General features: G+C 43.5%; 1 protein-coding gene across 1 annotated transcript; it reads left to right on the top strand.

The window, feature by feature from the left end:
- Window positions 1–84: 84 nt before the first annotated feature.
- On the top strand, window positions 85–16,895 carry QTRT2 (queuine tRNA-ribosyltransferase accessory subunit 2). Its single transcript, XM_069867521.1, has 8 exons — window positions 85–281; window positions 4,329–4,384; window positions 6,542–6,618; window positions 9,250–9,459; window positions 10,158–10,357; window positions 12,907–13,058; window positions 14,524–14,641; window positions 15,611–16,895. The coding sequence occupies exons 1-8, from the start codon at window positions 85–87 to the stop codon at window positions 15,855–15,857; spliced, it is 1,257 nt and encodes a 418-aa protein (XP_069723622.1). The 3' UTR covers window positions 15,858–16,895.
- The last annotated feature ends 298 nt before the right edge of the window (window positions 16,896–17,193 follow it).

The raw sequence follows: 17,193 nt of genomic DNA, 5'->3' as shown, positions 1-17,193 counted from the left end.
GCCACGGGCGGCCGCGGCCCCTGGTGATGACGCATCTTGCGGGCGCGGGCTGATGACGTATCGGGTAGTGGCGGCGGCGCGGGGATGCGGCTGGAGGTTCGCCGGGCGGGCGGCGGGCGGCTGGGCGCGCTGGCGGCGCTGGGCCGGGCCGGGGCCGCGGCGCTGCCGCTGCCGGGATGCCTGCTCTACACCAGGACCGGCTCCGCGCCGCACCTCACCCTCGACACCCTGCGGGCCGTGAGCGGCGTCCCCGGCGTCGCACAAGTCGCCCTGCCTGCCATGTGAGTGACGCGGGGGGGCTGAGGGGGTGGGAGAGACCTTGGAGAGCGGGGGACCATGGAATTGTTAGGCTAGAAAAGACCTTGGAGAGTGTAGGATCAGAATTGGTGGGCTGCACCCTAAGTAAGTTTATGGATCACACTAAGCTGGGTGGAAGCGTGGATCTGCTGGAGGGTGGGGAGGCTCTAAAGGGATCTGAACAGGCTGGACCGCTGGGCCGAGACCAATGACATGGGGTTTAACAAGGCCAAATACCGGGTCCTGCACTTGGGGCACAACAACCCTGTGCAGCTACAGACTAGGAGAAGTCTGGCTGGAAAGCTGCCTGGAGGAGAGGGACCTGGGGGTGTTTGTTGACAGCCGACTGAACATGAGCCAGCAGTGTGCCCAGGTGGCCAAGAAGGCCAATGGCATCTTGGCTTGTATCAGAAACGGCGTGACCAGCAGGTCCAGGGAGGTTATTCTCCCTCTGTACTCGGCACTGGTGAGACCGCTCCTCGAATCCTGTGTTCAGTTCTGGGCCCCTCACCACAAGAAGGATGTTGAGGCTCTGGAGCGAGTCCAGAGAAGAGCAACAAAGCTGGTGAAGGGGCTGGAGAACAGGCCTTATGAGGAGCAGCTGAGAGAGCTGGGGTTGTTTAGCCTGGAGAAGAGGAGGCTGAGGGGAGACCTCATTGCTCTCTACAACTCCCTGAAAGGAGGTTGTGGAGAGGAGGGTGCTGGCCTTTTCTCCCAGCTGTCAGGAGACGGGACGAGCGGGAATGGCCTCAAGTTCTACCAGGGGAGGGTCAGGCTGGACATCAGAAAAAAAAAATTCATGAAAGGGGTCATTGGGCACTGGAACAGGCTGCCCAGGGCAGGTTGAGTCGCCATCCCTGGAGGTATTTAAAAGATGGGTGGATGAGGTGCTGAGGGGCACGGCTTAGTGATTGATAGGAATGGTTGGACTCGATGATCCTGGAGGTCTTTTCCAACCTAATGATTCTGTGATTCTGTGAAAAGAGCCTTGACATCCTAGAGCCATAGAATGGCTAGGTTGGAAAAGACCTTTGAGAGCGTAGAACCATAGAATCACTAAGTTGGAAAAGACCTTTGAGAGCATAGGACCATGTAAGCACTAGGCTGGGAACGACCCTGGGGAGTGTAAGACCACGGAATTGCTAGATTGCGAAAGACCTGGCAGAGTGTAGGACCATGGAGTCGCTAGTCTGGAAAAGACCTTTTAAGATTGTAGGATCAGAATTACTAGGCTGGAAAAGACTTTTAAGATCATAGAATCGTGAGGCTGGAAAAGAACTTGGAGATCGTAGGACCATGGAATTGCTAGGTTGGAAAAGACCTTGGAGAGCGTAGAATCAGCATCGCTAAGTTGGAAAGACCTCTGAGGTCCTAGAACCGTAGAATTGCTAGGTTGGAGAAGAGTTTTGACATCCTGGAACCACAGAATGGCTAGGTTGGAAAAGACCTTTGAAGAGCATAGGACAATGGAAGCGCTAGACTGGATATGACCTTGGAGAGTGTAGGACCATAGAATCACTAGGTTGAAAAAGACCTTTGAGAGCGTATAATCAGAATCACTATGTTGGAAAGACCTTTTAGGTCCTACAACCATAGAATTGCTACGCTGGGAAAGACCTTTGAGATCCTAGAATCATAGAATTGTGAGGCTGGAAAAGACTTTTGGTGTCCTAGAACCATGAAATCTCTGGGCTGGAAAAGACATTTGAGGGCATAGAACCATAGAATCGCTAGGTTGGAAAAGACTTCTGAGGTCCTAGAACCGTTGGGTTGCTAGGCTGGAAAAGACCTTTGAGATCATAGAAGCATACAATCATAGTGATACAAGAAGTAGTTACTATTACAAAAAATGGAATGTTTTTCACTTAAGCTAAAGTAGAGTTTCACCCAAGTAATTGTGTTCTTTGACAGTTAGACACAGTGTCCTTCAGATAGCGTAGCTTCTTCTCTTAGTCCATGTTTTCTTTTATATAGTTTTTTTCCAGTCACTTCATTCTTTGAAGATGATAACGTCTTGTGTTCAGTGTGATCTGTGCTGAACAGATGTGTCTTCTCTAATCACCTCTGTTTGCAGTGTTTGTCTGTCTTAAGGACTAGGTCAGACAGAGCTGGAGCCAGGTCCAGATTAGCAAGAGATTTGACTGTTGTGAAGTTCATAATTACATTAAAATTAGTCCTAGAAAAGTAACAGAATATGCATAACTTTTCTGGGAAGTTTATACATATGCTTCTGAGTGAGAAATCTGTTCTGTCCAGCTCTTGTCTTGCTGCACATGATTGATGGAGATCACTCCCTTGCGTTGCCCAGGACTGATAAAGGGTATTTGTTTTCTAAAACTCCAAAACGAGTCTTGGAAAGTTTATTTGCCGGCATTTTCAGTATCAGTAGAATCACAGAATGGTTTGAGTTGGAAGGAACCTTAAAGACCATCCAGTTCCAACCCCTCTGTGATGGGCAAGGACACCTCCTTCCAGAGCAGGCTGCTCGAGGCCCCATCCAGCCTGGCCTTGAACACCTCCAGGGATGGGGCAGCCACAGCTTCCCTGAGCAACCTGTTCCAGTGGCTCACCACCCTCGTCGTGAAGAATTTCTTTCCAAAGTCTCATCTAAATCTTCCCCTTTCCAATTTAAAGCTATTTCCCCTTGATCTATCACTACATCCCCTTGTAAAAAATCCCTCCCCAGCTTTCTTGTAGCCCCTTCATATACTGGAAGGATCATCAAGTCCAACTTCACTGCTTCCCCATAGAAGGGAGGTGCAGTGGCTTTAGTGAGAAGCAGGTGAGATTTCAAAAAAGTTGGTAAATAAAACCGTAAGACTTGTTTTTGGAGCTTTAAAAAGCAAGCACCCTTTATCAGGCCTTGACAACACAAAGGAGTGATCTCCATAAGTTGTGTGCAGCAAGACAAGGGCTGCGGAACAGAACAGATTTCCCACTAACATGTGTATGGATAAATTCTCCCAGAATTCATAAACATATTCTATTACTTTCCATGGACTAATTTTAATTTAATTCTACTTTACCTTAAATCAGAATATTCCAATTTTTTTATAATAGTAAATACTTTTTGTATCAAGTGGAGGCAAGGGACTTAGAAGTCTCCATAGTTTTTGAGAGTGTTTTGGCCAAACCCCTCTTGGTGACTTCACAGTCATCTTCCTAGGAGAATGCTGCTCGGTATTCTGAATACAGCGTACTTCCTAGTTCAGCTTGGAGAAGACTCCAAGGAGATATTATTGTGGCCTTTCAGTACTTAAAGGGGGCTTATATGAAAGATGAGGAAAAGCTTTTTAGCAGGGCCTGTAGCAATAGGACAAGGGGTAGTGGTTTTAAATTAAGAGGAGATGTTTAGATTAGATCAGATTTAGATTAGAAGTTTAGACTAGATATTAGGAAAAAAATATGCTGAGGGTGATGAAACACTGGGTTGCCCAGAGAAGTGGTAGATGCCCCATCCTTGAAAACACTCAAGGCCAGGTAGGATGGGTCTCTGAGCAACCTGATCCAGTGCAAGGTGTCCCTGCTTACTGCTTGGGGGGTTGGACAAGATGACCTTCATGGTCCCTTCCAATCCGAACCATTCCATGATTTAATTGCCAACTTTAGAAGCAGCCAGCTCTCAAAACAAACAAACAAACAAATAGGCAAGTGTCAACTGAAAGGAAATAACATTATAAAGCTTCTTAGAAGCTTGCTGAGCAATGCATGTTGCAAATACCAGCCAGGAGGTCACAGTGTGACTTGATGCTCTCCAGCAAGTCAGTGGTCACTGATAAGTGTGGGTTAAAGTGCTGCCTTTTTGCCATAGTATTGTTAGTGCCCCAGTTTATAAGCTGTGATTCTTGAGGTCTGTGTCTCTGGTGTTCAGTTCCATCTGCCCCTGCTTTGCTGTCTGATGCCTGGATGGCAGCTATGAATGCCTAAACCAGACAACTCGTAAGTATGGGAACAGAAGCCTTAGTTATGAAACCACTGATCTTTCTTGACAGTTGTTTGCTTAGTTAATGCGTTTCTGTATCTGAATGCAGGGCAGAAATTCATGACGTCCTGGAAGAATATAAAGAAGGAGCTGCAAAATTTGTAGGTAAAGTATGTGTGTTTGCTTGTATGTCTGGAGAATGTAAGAAAAGTGGATCCCACTGGTGAATTTTTAGGCAGTTTGGTAGGTAGAATGATGTGGGTGTAGGCTTTTCACATTTAGGCATTCTTTTCATTCAAAGTGGCACTAAGAAAGACTTGAAATAGTGTTGTAAGTATTATTGCCGGAAATTCTTCCAACAGGCTACAAAAATGTGTAGTTTTGCTTTATTTCTCTTTTTCTGCGCCCAGCCTTCTCCTTGGGAGCTTAGCATTGAGTGGAATGTCTTAGCTCAAAAGATGAGACTAGAACTAAGAGGTTTTACTGTAGACCCCAGACCCTGCTGAAAACGAGTCTTACCAGATGCAATTTCTGACTTCTTGTGATGAGGAGATTTAGAAGTTCTCATGAAAATGGCCTTTCCCATACAGCTGCTCAAATATATTTCCCGAGAGTATCTATCCACTCAAACTGGCTTTTTCGATTCTTGTAATATAGTTGGTTTCATCTAAAGATTACCAACAGGAAATCTTCATCCAGTGTGAAGAATAAACAGGCGAAGCACACTACATCAGATCAGTCTCAGCTGGTGCACGCTTCTGCCTCCAAGCTATTACTGTTCTGAGAAGGTGTTAGGGTAAGGACTCATGTTGGATCTGCGGGAGCTTTAAGGAACTAACAAAGCAGATGGAGAAGCTCATTTTCCCCCTATTCTTTGTGCCTGTCGGTTTAGCAGTTGGACTGTACTTGCTCCCTGTATTGTCCTATTTAAGTTAAAGAGTCAGTTTTAGGAATAAACTCATTTTTACTTATGGATAGTCAAATGCAAAGCAGTCAGCATTTCCATAGCTCTCAGCTACTGTATCAAGCTTTTGTGATCTTCATCAATCCCTGCACACTATTCTTTTAGCAGTTCCTGAATGAAATCTTTAACAGCTTGGTGATAAGGCGTAAAGCAGCAGTTCTGGCATTTGTGAACGTCCTGGATTTTTCCTCTGGTTGTCATAACAGATCAGTAAAAGCCTGACAGCACGCACTGTGCAGACAGGATCACTGTTGTCTGGCTCATGTGGTGATGCAGTCTGAATGTACAGCAAATGCAGGGTTAGCATCTTGTGTGAATATCTGTATCATAGCCTGTATTTACACCTGAGGAGGTAGCTTGAAGAACTGGAGGGCGATCAGCCAAATCAACAAGCTTCTCTGAGGTGCTTTGTATGAAGGCTACACTGGTTATAGGGTAAATTCTTCTGGAGTAATGGCATGGCATTAGTTTCTGTAATTTACAGCCAGTTCTTTGTATGTGGAATCTAGCGGATGTTGCAAGAAAATACTTTTCAGTTGCTAATGCTTATATCAAAGCTGAGGTATTTTTATGAATGTTTTGTATGTGTCAGTTGCACGTACATTAGGGATATATAAAATAATACAAATTATTATAATTCTAAAAATGTTTAAACATAATCCTGTATACAGAGTCCAAGGTATTTATTTTTTATTTTATTTAAAAGAAGCACATAAAAATTTTGGACATGCATTTCATTACATAAGCAAAGCTATGGCTTCAGTTTCCAAAGGAAGTTTATACCCAACTTTCAATAAACTTTGACTGCTTTGAGTCAACTTATTCCTTCCAGAAAAAATGGAAATCTCTTTAGCTGAAACTTCTTAGAGGCTGCACCAATTTCTGTCTGTGAAGAGAAAACTATGTCACTGAGATGTACCGTGTAGTTTTCTGACGTTTGAAATCTCCCATGTGGCAGGGATGATAAGCTACACAAATGAGAAATTTATCTGTTCTCTCACTATACGTTGTCCTTCCTTAAAAGTTCTAGGCTTGAGGGTCTTGCTCAGTTTTGATTGTGTCAAATATCAGATGTCTCCAGTGTATCAGTTGAGCAGTCAAGTGAGTCAGCTGTTTGGTCTGGCAAATTTTAGTACCAGAAGTTTGTCCTGATACTGCACTTGCCTCCCTGCAGCTCGTAAAGCTGGGGAAAAAAATCTGCTGGGAGATCAAATGAACAATATTTTCTTCAACAGAATGGATGTACTTGTGTGTGGGAGAATACCCTGTTGCCTTTTCCAAATTTACAAACCACATCTTTGCATTAGCTTTGTTTTAATTGATGAAACTCTACACTGTGTCTGTCACCTTGTTTCCAGGTATGCCAGACACGGTGCTGTACTGCTCCCTTCATGACCCAGCTGCTACCTGCCCATCTGGCTACAACACTAACAAGGTACAGTAACTATAAACTTGAAAGGGTCCACTCGTAGTTCCCAAAACAAACAGACCTCCCCTCATCCGTGTGGGTGTGCTTAGACAGCCAAGATTTTGTTATGCTTTATAGAAAAATAAGTCTTAGCACAAAGAGAAATGTCATTTACATGCTCGTACCTCCAGCTAAATAAAGCTGGACATTTTCTTACTTGGCAATGTGTTCCCCAAACAGTTCTTGAACAGTTAATTGGCAGTTCAGACAGAGTTCTAGACTCCCGCGTTTAATATATGGTAGTGAAAGAAATTAACGTGTTTTAGTTTACATGCTGTACAAGCTTACAGTGATGCTGCTGGTGAGCAATACGCCTGAATCCCCCTGTGTGTGTATTTACTGTCTGCTACAAGCCCATGAAGGAGAAGGACTTAGTATTTTTGCAGGAAGATGGCTCAGCAATCCAGGAGGGTGTAGCGTGGTGGGTATTTGCCCATTCTGTCCCACAGGCACACGCATTCCTTGTGCAATCCACATGCTCCCTGCTACAGCTTTGGCTTGGAGGGGCCACTCCTGGCACCAGCTCAGATATGGTTGGTCCCAAGGCCTCTTTCGGTAGAGTCATGTTTAGTGAAAGGTCACTGAATGACAGAGGATAACTACTGCCATCCAGCTATCAGTGTCTATTCTTTGCTGCTGGGAACCATCCTGAGTCTTGTCTCTCTGCAGGGAAGGAATTACCTTAAGGTTGTCTTGCTGTCGTCCAGCCATGAGGTGATAGCAATGATCTGAGTGCATGCTGAATCTGTGCTGTACTTATGAAAGGTTTTTGAAAGCAGTGGGGCAGAAAGGTCTGGATTTAGTGCCAGAAAACCTGTCAGTGGCTGTATTTAAATAATCATGGGCTAATGCTCAGTTCTCTAAGCTGCATGGCTATTTTATTTATTAAAAGCATCTTTTTTTCCTCTGGAAAGCAGAATGAAGGTAACCAGACTTGGTTACACTCTGAGCCCTTTGGCTCAAACAGTTCTGACTCCTTCGCCTGCCTTCACCAGCTCTCACAGAAGGGGCAGCAGGTACTAACTGGCCAACATAATGCTGCACAACAACATATAACTGCTGCATTTGAGGTAGTTTGTAGGTACTAATTTGGGATCCCTCTGCTTTGGAGTTGCTTGTTTGTTTTGTTTTTTAACAGGAAATTTAAAGAAATGTTATTATGTTCAAGACTTCTGTCTTTTTTACTTAAATTTAGTGAAATTGACTGATAAGGCCAAAAATAATCAGGAGAGATGGACAGACAGACAACAGATATGCGGTGTGTTTGCACAGTCCTTGAGGTTTTTATGGAGACTAGGCAAAAAATTGTTCTGCTCTTATTTTTTTGCATCAGCTAATCAAATTCAGTTTGTGAATTAGTATGCGTGAGAACTGCACTGCTTAATCTATCTCTCTGGCATAGGCTAGGAGAATGTGTTTAAGCCCTCAGGCCTCCTAAAGAGCCTCTAACCTTTCAAGCTATACACTAGTTCTGATAGCTGAAAACTGATTTTGAAAAAGCACTGAAGGAGTTGCAGATGAAAAGCAGTAAATTCTAAAGGCTTCAAGCCCAATATTTAACCTGCTTAAATACCCCTTTAAAATTTTGAAGCAACAATGTCGCAAGTCTAACACTAATACAACAAAAGCAACTGCTCGCAGGTTAATTACAGATTCTACAGAATAGGATGAAATGTGAGCACGTGCGTAGTTGCAGTAGCTGCAGTAATCTATATTTAGTTAATTGAATGGTGACATCTGCTACCCCAGAGGTTTTCAGGTAACATAGCCTCTCTGTACAGTTGCTTTTGTCTTGCTTTAAAATCCTTTGAGGGTGGCATGGAGCAACAATGGCGAATGGGGACCCATGTGCACACATGGAATGGAAAATGTGTGAAGAGACTGAGAAGACCATGTGTGAAATCCTGATGAGTACCTGCCATTTCTTACATTGGTTTGATTTGAAAGCTGTTTATTTCTTTGGTGCCTGATGTTTCAATCCCTTAAGTGACTGGATTTGGGACCTAAAGTAACATTGGATTCTAAAATTAAATTGCCTAACAACCTTTTGTATTCTTCCCAGGGTGTCTGTATGGTTTATATATATATATATATGTATATTCACATGGGGGGTATGAATTCACTGCTTGGAAGAGGAAATAGAATAATAGACTCATAGTTTTTAGGTTTGCAGTGTGTTAAGAAAACTAGTGAGCTGTATTTCCTATTGCAGCCTTTGCTACTATTTGTGAGGTGACAACTTAAAAGTTTGATGGGAACTAAATCTTTTTTCTTTTTATTTTTTTTTCCAATTTTGACAATAATTTGTGTGCTGATAGGCCAGCAGCTGTGTCTCAGAGACTTCCAAACCTATGGAGAGGTCGCTTTCAGTGTGCTGATTTCACTAAAGGGTATCTTGGAAATCCCAGTTCAGTCATTTATCTGCTTTCACTTGTTGTACCAAGTACAGCTGATTATCTGATCCATGCTCCTGGAGAACTTATCAATAAAGTATCATTCCAGCATCTGGTGTTTCACTAGACCACATCTTTCTCTCCTTTGACCCGTAAGATCTGTTAACCTTTGCAACTGATATTCATCCCTACTCTTTCTTGACAGACAGTGTCCCTGTGGGGAAGCTCGGGGCGCATGGAAGTGACAGCTTCCAAGTTCATGGATATACAGCGGGCCATCCAGCCAGACTGGTTCCAGTGTATCTCTGATGGAGACACCATTTCTGGGGAAGTTGGTAGAAAAAGGGTCAAGAAATCAGTGGATAGGTCGCTTTCCTTCCTGGATGAATGCCTTCAGCTGCTAGAAAAATCACCGGTAGGTTCCCAAGTATACGGAGGAAATAGCACTGCAGCTGCTTTTTGTCTGTGCTTCATCTGGGACCAGTCCCAGGATGTGATTTAGTAGGAAATTGTCATGCATATATGTGGGCAAATTAGGATCTTCTCATTCAGATTGAGAAAACCCGTCTTTTTGCTCTGAAGTCCCCTCAGTTCCAAGTGAGGGAGGCCTTGCTAGAATTTGCCAGTGCCATTTGTTATTTCTCCCAGCAGCTTTGAAACTTACCTCCCTCTTGTTGAAAGGGGACATACTGGCTGAGTGTGTAATACAATGACAGGAGCTGATATCGGTATTCTCTGAAAGGCAGTTCGTTGTGAGATCTGGTGGCTGACAGCCCGGATAATGGCACCTCCTTTGTATTCTGCACTGACATGTGCAGTGCTGAGGGGCTATCTGTAAAAAACCTTGTACAGAGGTGATCTGTGGTTATTGCCTTCTACAGGGAGGTGGGAGGAATGCCGTGAAAAAATTCTCTGTGAGTTAGTGTCAAGATAAGGAGCAGAATCTTGTCTCTTGTGTGGGGAATAGTCTTACATGGAATGAAACATTGCGGCTCTGGCAAGTTCCTGGGAATGTGGTGCTTAAGTAGCAGGCATCTCGAGTCTGGACTGTGAGATGTCTCGTATGTCTTTGTCACAGCATGCTCTAACGCTTGTAGCTTTCCCCTGGGCCAGGAACTAAAAGGAAGTGTAATGTTCGGAGCAATTGAAGGAGGAGATGTCTTGGAAGAGAGACTCAGATCAGCCAGGGAGACTGCCAAGCGACCTGTGGGTGGCTTTCTGCTAGATGGCTTCCAGGGATCTGCCATGCCCAAGGAGACCAAGTTAAAACTGATAGCTTCTGTCATAGCAGAGCTGCCAGAGGATAAACCAAGGTAAGTTGTATGGGCAGTATCCCAAGAAGTCTGTCTGTCCTGTTATGAGGAGCATCTACAGGCTGCTGTGCAGCGTCAGGGTAGGAAATAATCACTGCATTGCACAGCTCTGTGTGTATGCCAGGCTGCCTAAATTCTACCAATGTCAAGATGCACTCATCAACCCTTTTTTCAGTTTTTAGCTACAACTGGCACTAAGTTGGGCTCATGCTGTGGGTTTGAGTATTCCCCACATCTGAAGAATAGTCAAGGTTTTAGTGCAAGCTGTCTTTATTTAGCAAGAACTACAGGTGGGATGAGTCTGGGCTGCTTGCATTTGGCCTCTGAGGCCATGGTTTATTTGAAGTTCCCCTCAAACAAGAATGCTATTACCAATCTATTTCACAGGGATTTCTTGTCAGAAAAACTGTTGTGTTTCCAGTTCTTTCTGGTCTGAACTGGAGGAGAGCAGAGGGGGTTGTTGACAGAACCAGCCAGTGCTTTTATGATCTTGTGGCAGCTAGCTCTGTCCTAGTACCTGAGGCATTGAGCCTGTGAACTACCTGGCCCAAAACCATTGTACTCTGTGCTTGGACTGGCATTATAGTGTTAGTTCTGATCTGTTAGTTGTGCCATAGACTGGACAGGAGCAGCAGCATTCTTGAGCCTTGTAAATGACTAACAGGAACTAAAGACTAACAGAAAATATGTGGTAATGTTTGCCTCTGGGTGAGAAGTGGAGGGTTTTCTTAGCATTGGGTCGAGCTTGCTGCCTTTTGCATGGATTGCTCTTACAAGAGCAGCTGCAAGAGAAGTAGTATGGGTGGTTTCTTCATCGTTTCCTCAGGCCCTGTTGTCTTTCTGTACCTGTGCTGCCCTCTGCTAGCTGAACGTTGCTCTGACCTAATGGTGTTCAACATGAAATTTGATGCGAAAGCGTGCATCTAGTGTTGCAGCTCGCTCATGCTTAGCAGTGCCTGTGGTTTGAATTTTCCTGACAATTAGATGGCTTGCTGTGTTGTTGCTATCCTGTCTGGTTGAGCTACTTAAAAGATTCTGTGCGAGCATTACAGCCCAATCTGCTCAGCTAACCTTAGTGGCTACCAGTGCGTCTGCCTCGTCTATCAAACAATTTGCTTGTCTGATCAAGACAAATGTTTCTGACCTCTTTGTACGAAGGAAGCTGGTTGGCCACAACGGGGTGTTGTAAGTACCTCAAGTGAATTTCAGACAATCCTGCTTTCCTGAATCACCCTTGCCACTGTGGCTGGTTGTTTTGCAGCTGTGTTCTACACCAATGTGAAATTCTTTAGAAGACAAAAAGAATTATCTTCTCCCAAGAAGCATCTGGTTTTTGTGTGATGGTGAAATGATCTTATGAACATGCACTTTAGAGCCCTTTCATGTACCTAAAGATGCTGAAGTCTCTTGGTAAAATTTATTTTCAGTAGCATCAGAACCCTTGCAAGAACAACAGTTTGTCCTTACCTGTAAAAAGATAAGTCTTAGCAAGGCTTTTAATCATAAATGCAGAGTTAGTGTTATATCATTTTCTCCCTGCCATGAGATCCTGAAACATGACACTCATGCTGTAAACCTCTCCCGTCTTTATTCTGTGCTCATCAGTTTAATTGGAATACTTAGAAGAGTGACTAAAAATGGCACCTTGTGACTTCATTTATCAGCCCCTGTGTATTTTCCTAATTATCTGTTTAGATCATTGCCCTACATTAACTTCTACTGCTGTCAGCCCAGCCGTGCACCTGCAGGAGAGCAGTCACTGCTCTGTTCTCTCCTCAGCTTCACCCACCCTCAGGGTTGCTGCCAGCTAAATATGGCTAGCAGCAGGATGTCTATTACCGTTTGATGGTGCTCCAGCTGGGCTTTTCCTGGCTCTTAATGCCATGTCCCAGGAGATGTTCCAGCCCAGGTTTTTGGTAGATCATGTGAGCAGGTAGAGTATAAAGAGGAGGGAAGAGTACATCTAGGAAATTTTTTCTTTCCAATGACATTACTCTTTCCAATAACATTTCTTATTAGTGCATTCTCCTCCAGGCAGTTCTCAAGTGCTGTGTGATGTGTCTGTTACCTGAAGGGCTTTTGTCTCTGAACAGCCATCTACTGCTGTCTCTGCTGCTCTTGGTTAAGTCTTTTTAGACTCTTCTAAACACTTATCAGGCAAAGAGGTCCGTGTGTATGGAAACTGATAGTTCCCTGGGGTACAGTCGTGACTAAGGAAAATATCTGTTCTACAGCATAGATATTGGGTAGGTTTTGAGTCTGTATATATTAATGTGTGTGTGAAAGAAACCAAATAACTTCAAATGTAATGGACAGAGTGAGTTTTTTCTGCAGTAAATGAGGGATTATTGTTGTCTTCCAAATGACAGATAAAGAAAAGCCTGACGTGCAGGATAGGTTGGAGGGGGGGAAATGGAAGCACAGAGGATTCTGAGCTTGCTTTCTGGTTAACAATTGCAGGGATAAGCTACACGTGCTGCGCTTGTCTTTTTCCTTCAGGTACCTGCTTGCTTCTACTCAGAATATTTGTTTTCTCATGTCTTTTACAGAATCATCCATGGTGTAGGCAAACCAGATGATGTACTTGAGTGCATTGAAAGGGGAGTGGACATTTTTGAGAGCTTCTTCCCCTTCCAAGTGACAGAGCGAGGCTGTGCCTTGGTTTTCAGTTTTAACTGCAATCTAGATTCTGAAGCAGCAGGTAGGCTTCCTGATGGTCATTATAATTTTTACTGTATCAGCCAGTATTGTGGCAAGCATAATTCATCCTTCAGAAGTATCTATATTTCAGTTTCTTTTCCTGAAATAAGTGCAATAACCACTGGAAAAATTTGGATTCCACTGTCAAATGTCTTTTGAAAGTGGAGTGTTTTGGTGTGAAACTTGCTGAGGTGAACTTGAGGCCTCAGCCTGGGATCTGAATGTCTGATCACCCAAAGTACTCTCAAGTTCTTCTTAAACACTTACTGAATAGCGGGGGTTTTGTTCAACACCATTAGCAAATTTTCCATTACTGTTAGCAGTGAAGGCTGGACCTATTAAGTGGAGATCTATGATACTTGATCTCTAGAATTAACTGAATATATGTCTGTTTTAATAATATATTTTTGAAGTCCCTTCTTTCTAGGTGACAAAAGTTAGAGATACCATTTCTTTGTGCAGCTTTCCTCTCACTCCTTGCATTTATCAGTTCATGTCAAAACAAAAAGATGTTCATAACTCATTACCTCATTACACTCTGAGATGGGAGCATATGTATCACCCATTAAAGCATCTATCAAATGTGTTTCAAGCAGCCATTTTCTTTTGGCTTATTAAATCTTTTCAGTACAGAAGAACATTTTATGTTTTTCCTCCTGGGTAGAACCTAGTGGCTTTTCATGCTTGATAATTCAAAACCAACAGAATAGAACAGAACATCTTGTTTCCTTACGCTTGCTGCATGTTTTTTTGACCCTTCTCTTTGTTCTTTACCTTGTCTCACCTTACTCTTATATCATAAGATTCTAGATAGGGACCATCTCTTTCTGTGTCTGTTCAACACTTAGTAGACATGGATTGTACAAACTAATACTGGTTTCCAGATACATCTCCTGCTCAAGAACAAGCCTAAAGTGCAAACCTAGAAACTTATGGGGTGATATTTTATTTTTAAGACAGAGTACTAAGACAGATGTGGAATCTACATCATCTAAACTAGTGCTGCCAGCCTTCTTTGATTCCACTCTCTGAGCCTGATGACAACATGGAAACTAGAATGATCGAATGCAAATGAGTTGCCCATCTACTACAACAAAATCTCAATAAAATCAACTTGTTCAGGTGATTGCGTTCTATTCAGGATGCAGTTCAGTCTGTTTTTTACTTGTTATTAAGAATTTAGCTCAGAGCAGCAAAAAGTTATGCTGCTGTTTCAGCTCTAGCTCTTCATTAGGTTTAGTAGGTAATTTTTAACTTGTCTCTTCCTCTTTTAATTATCTAAAATTGTGTTTTGTTAACTAACCCGTGACAAAGAAAAATGGTTGCGTACTGTAGGAAAGAGGTGGAAACTTGTGGCAATTTTTATCTGACGAGAGAGTAGCAGAAGTACCTACTGTAAGGTTGCTACCCTTCCTCTGCCCTTGCTGTCCGTTCATAAAACGCCATTGTAATTTTATTTAAAACAGACTTAAAGCAAAATAAGGCCCAGGACCTGGACAAGAATGGTACTGAAGAAAACCAGGATGAAATCGCCAAGGCTGACCCAGAAATGACACCATTTGAGATATTTCTAAAGGACAAAAGGTATGTGAGGAGAGAATCTGCAGCTGTATCACTAAATATGATGTTTTGTCCTCTATCTTTGATTGCATGTAGTCAGTAGCTGGGTGGGAGACTTCATAAAACATGAAGGTGTTGAAGACAGTACTTCTGAACATTGAATAGGTGTTGTTGAACAAGCATTCTAGCTTCTTATCAGATGACAGTGTATGGCTGAAAGTGCCATAATTTGATCTGAAGCCAGGGATTTTCTAATAATTTATTCAGCAGAAATACTGTGGTCATAACTATGTTTGAGCTGAGAGGAAGCAGGTTCACAGAGGTTGTCTGGGGATCATTGTGGTCTTCTGCATCTAACTTAGGTCATCTTAAGCTGCTAGATTTTATTTAAACTATGAGCACCTTTCACTTTCTGACTTAGTTTGGGCAGCTGCAGAGCAATTCTGCGATTTCCGGATACTTCACAAAAACTTTGGCCATTGTTAACACCTGCCCTTCCTTTTCTTTTCCACAGCTACCACTAGGCTGTTCGAGTAACCAGCTGTGTTGCTTTGCTCAATCCTCTCTCCTCTTTCTGAAAACAGTGCATCTCAGTACAGAGAGGAATACTGTTTTGTGAACAGCGGAATCAGTAAATCCTCTCTTCTGATAGCTTCCTGCTTCATAGACTGTGATAGCTGGCAAGGCATGTCTTGTGCTGCAGCTTTTCTGTCAGGGAAGGCCTGGGTAAGGCCTCTCTCTGCTGCTGGCTGTGATGTGGCCAAAGTTATCCTCTGACTTAGATGTGTGGCCTTTTGGCTTGCTAGTGAGTTCTGGCATGATACTTAGTCTTTTGTGGAAGTGGTGCTGGTGTTAGGTGTCAGCACAGCTGGATTCAGACCCCCAGGACTTCGAGGCTCAGGTCTCTTCAAAAGGCCACGTAGTAACTTGATACTCTATAGCTTGAATGGTTCTTCTTACCTTTGATGCTATTCAACGTTGCTTTCTCCTTAGATTCCAAGAAGATTTTGGCCCTGTGCTGGAAGGATGCACCTGCTACTGCTGTCAGAGGCATACTCGTGCCTACGTCCATCACCTCCTCGTGACCAATGAGCTGTTGGCCGGCGTCCTGCTCATGATGCACAACTTCCAGCACTACTTCAGTTTCTTCAGTGCCATACGGGATGCCTTAAGAGACAATAAACTGGATCAGCTCAAAGAGCTTGTCTTCAGGCAGGCGCTTCAAGGCCAGAGAGGATAAAGGTTGCAGGCTGTATCCCTGTCCAGGGGAGCTGTGTGGGGTGGACTGGCAACAGGGTCACCTGGACCTTTTTGTAGTAAAATGCCTTTCTTCTTGGAGGAAACTGAAGGAGATATTTGAAAAAGTTCTTACTTCCTGGCAGGGAAGGAGGATCTTTTTCAAACGTCCCTTTCAGTTAATTGGCTTGGTGCATCCTTGGGGTATGGAAGAACCTGAACAACTCACGAGACCAGTATGGATAGCTTTGTTTTCAGTTACTCACTGTTGGTTTTCCATGTGGAAGGACAGAATTATTGAAGGTGTGATTGAAGAAGAATCAGGACATATACATTTAAATTAATCCAACTATTTGGAGGTTCAGCAGCTGTTTGAGACTCTCATTCCATACCGAACAGATATTCCAATCAATTATTTTACTAGAAAATCTTGGTGCTGTGGTTGTCCAATCATGCAGCTCCTTGACGAGAGATGCTGCCTCAGTCTAACACACTGTTCCAACCTCTGTGTCCCTTAAGACAACTGACTGGAAGTGCTGCTGTGTTCAGTGGCACAAGGGACTGTATGTGTACTCTTTTAGGCCACCTGCAGTGCAGAGGAGGGCCTCCACCTCAGGTTGGCCTGGAAAATCCCTGCCTCAGGAGTCCCAGTCTATGACATTCTCTTCTTTCTCTCTCTAAAGTGTTTAATCCTTGTCCTGCTCTAGAGGGGATTTCTGATTCTGTACTCTTTCACCTGTATGGTCTATGATCTCACTCCCACACTAGTGTGCCTGTGATAATGCGTCTTCCACTCTTTCCATCTGTCCCAGCACTGATCAAATAGTTGTCTACACAAATGTCAGTGTGAGATGGAGCTGTGGGAGAGATGAATTGCAGGAAGAGGCATTAGAAAATATTCTTGTGGCTCCTTGTTTTAAAATACGACTTTGTTACATCACATTCCTCTTATTCAGTTTTTTTTTATACCCCTTACTCATGGAATCTTGGTTTTACTCCTTTTATGTTACAAGGCACAATAAAAAAGCTTTATTATTTGTTACCCTGGCTCCTCAGTGTGTCACAGAGGTGGGGTATCAGAGCTTGAGCGCAGTCCTGGAGAAGATGTCTTCTGGAAACTTGACCTAGCAGTCTGATGGAGGACAGTGACTCATCTAGGAATAGGATCCTGTCACGGAGCAGGCATCCAAATAATTTACTTCAAAAGGAGACCATAACAGACCTGGAAGTGTTGAAAGATACCTGCTCATCCATCCCTCTACCCATAAGGGCTCTACAACCTGAATTAAGCTTAAAAAACCCCACAGTTAAAGTTACTGGCCTCAAAGCAATTAAGGATT

The sequence above is a fragment of the Phaenicophaeus curvirostris genome, chromosome 1, assembly GCF_032191515.1.
Source record: "Phaenicophaeus curvirostris isolate KB17595 chromosome 1, BPBGC_Pcur_1.0, whole genome shotgun sequence".
NCBI lineage: Eukaryota > Metazoa > Chordata > Aves > Cuculiformes > Cuculidae > Phaenicophaeus > Phaenicophaeus curvirostris.
This window is presented reverse-complemented; position numbering and strand designations above follow the sequence as displayed.

Excerpts from the sequence above, each read along its gene's own strand:
- QTRT2 (XM_069867521.1), top strand. The coding sequence starts at position 85 with ATGCGGCTGGAGGTTCGCCGGGCGGGCGGCGGGCGGCTGGGCGCGCTG. Across the intron at positions 282-4,328 it reads CAAGTCGCCCTGCCTGCCAT|GGCAGAAATTCATGACGTCC; the intron begins GTGAGTGACGCG and ends ATCTGAATGCAG. Across the intron at positions 10,358-12,906 it reads CTGCCAGAGGATAAACCAAG|AATCATCCATGGTGTAGGCA; the intron begins GTAAGTTGTATG and ends TGTCTTTTACAG.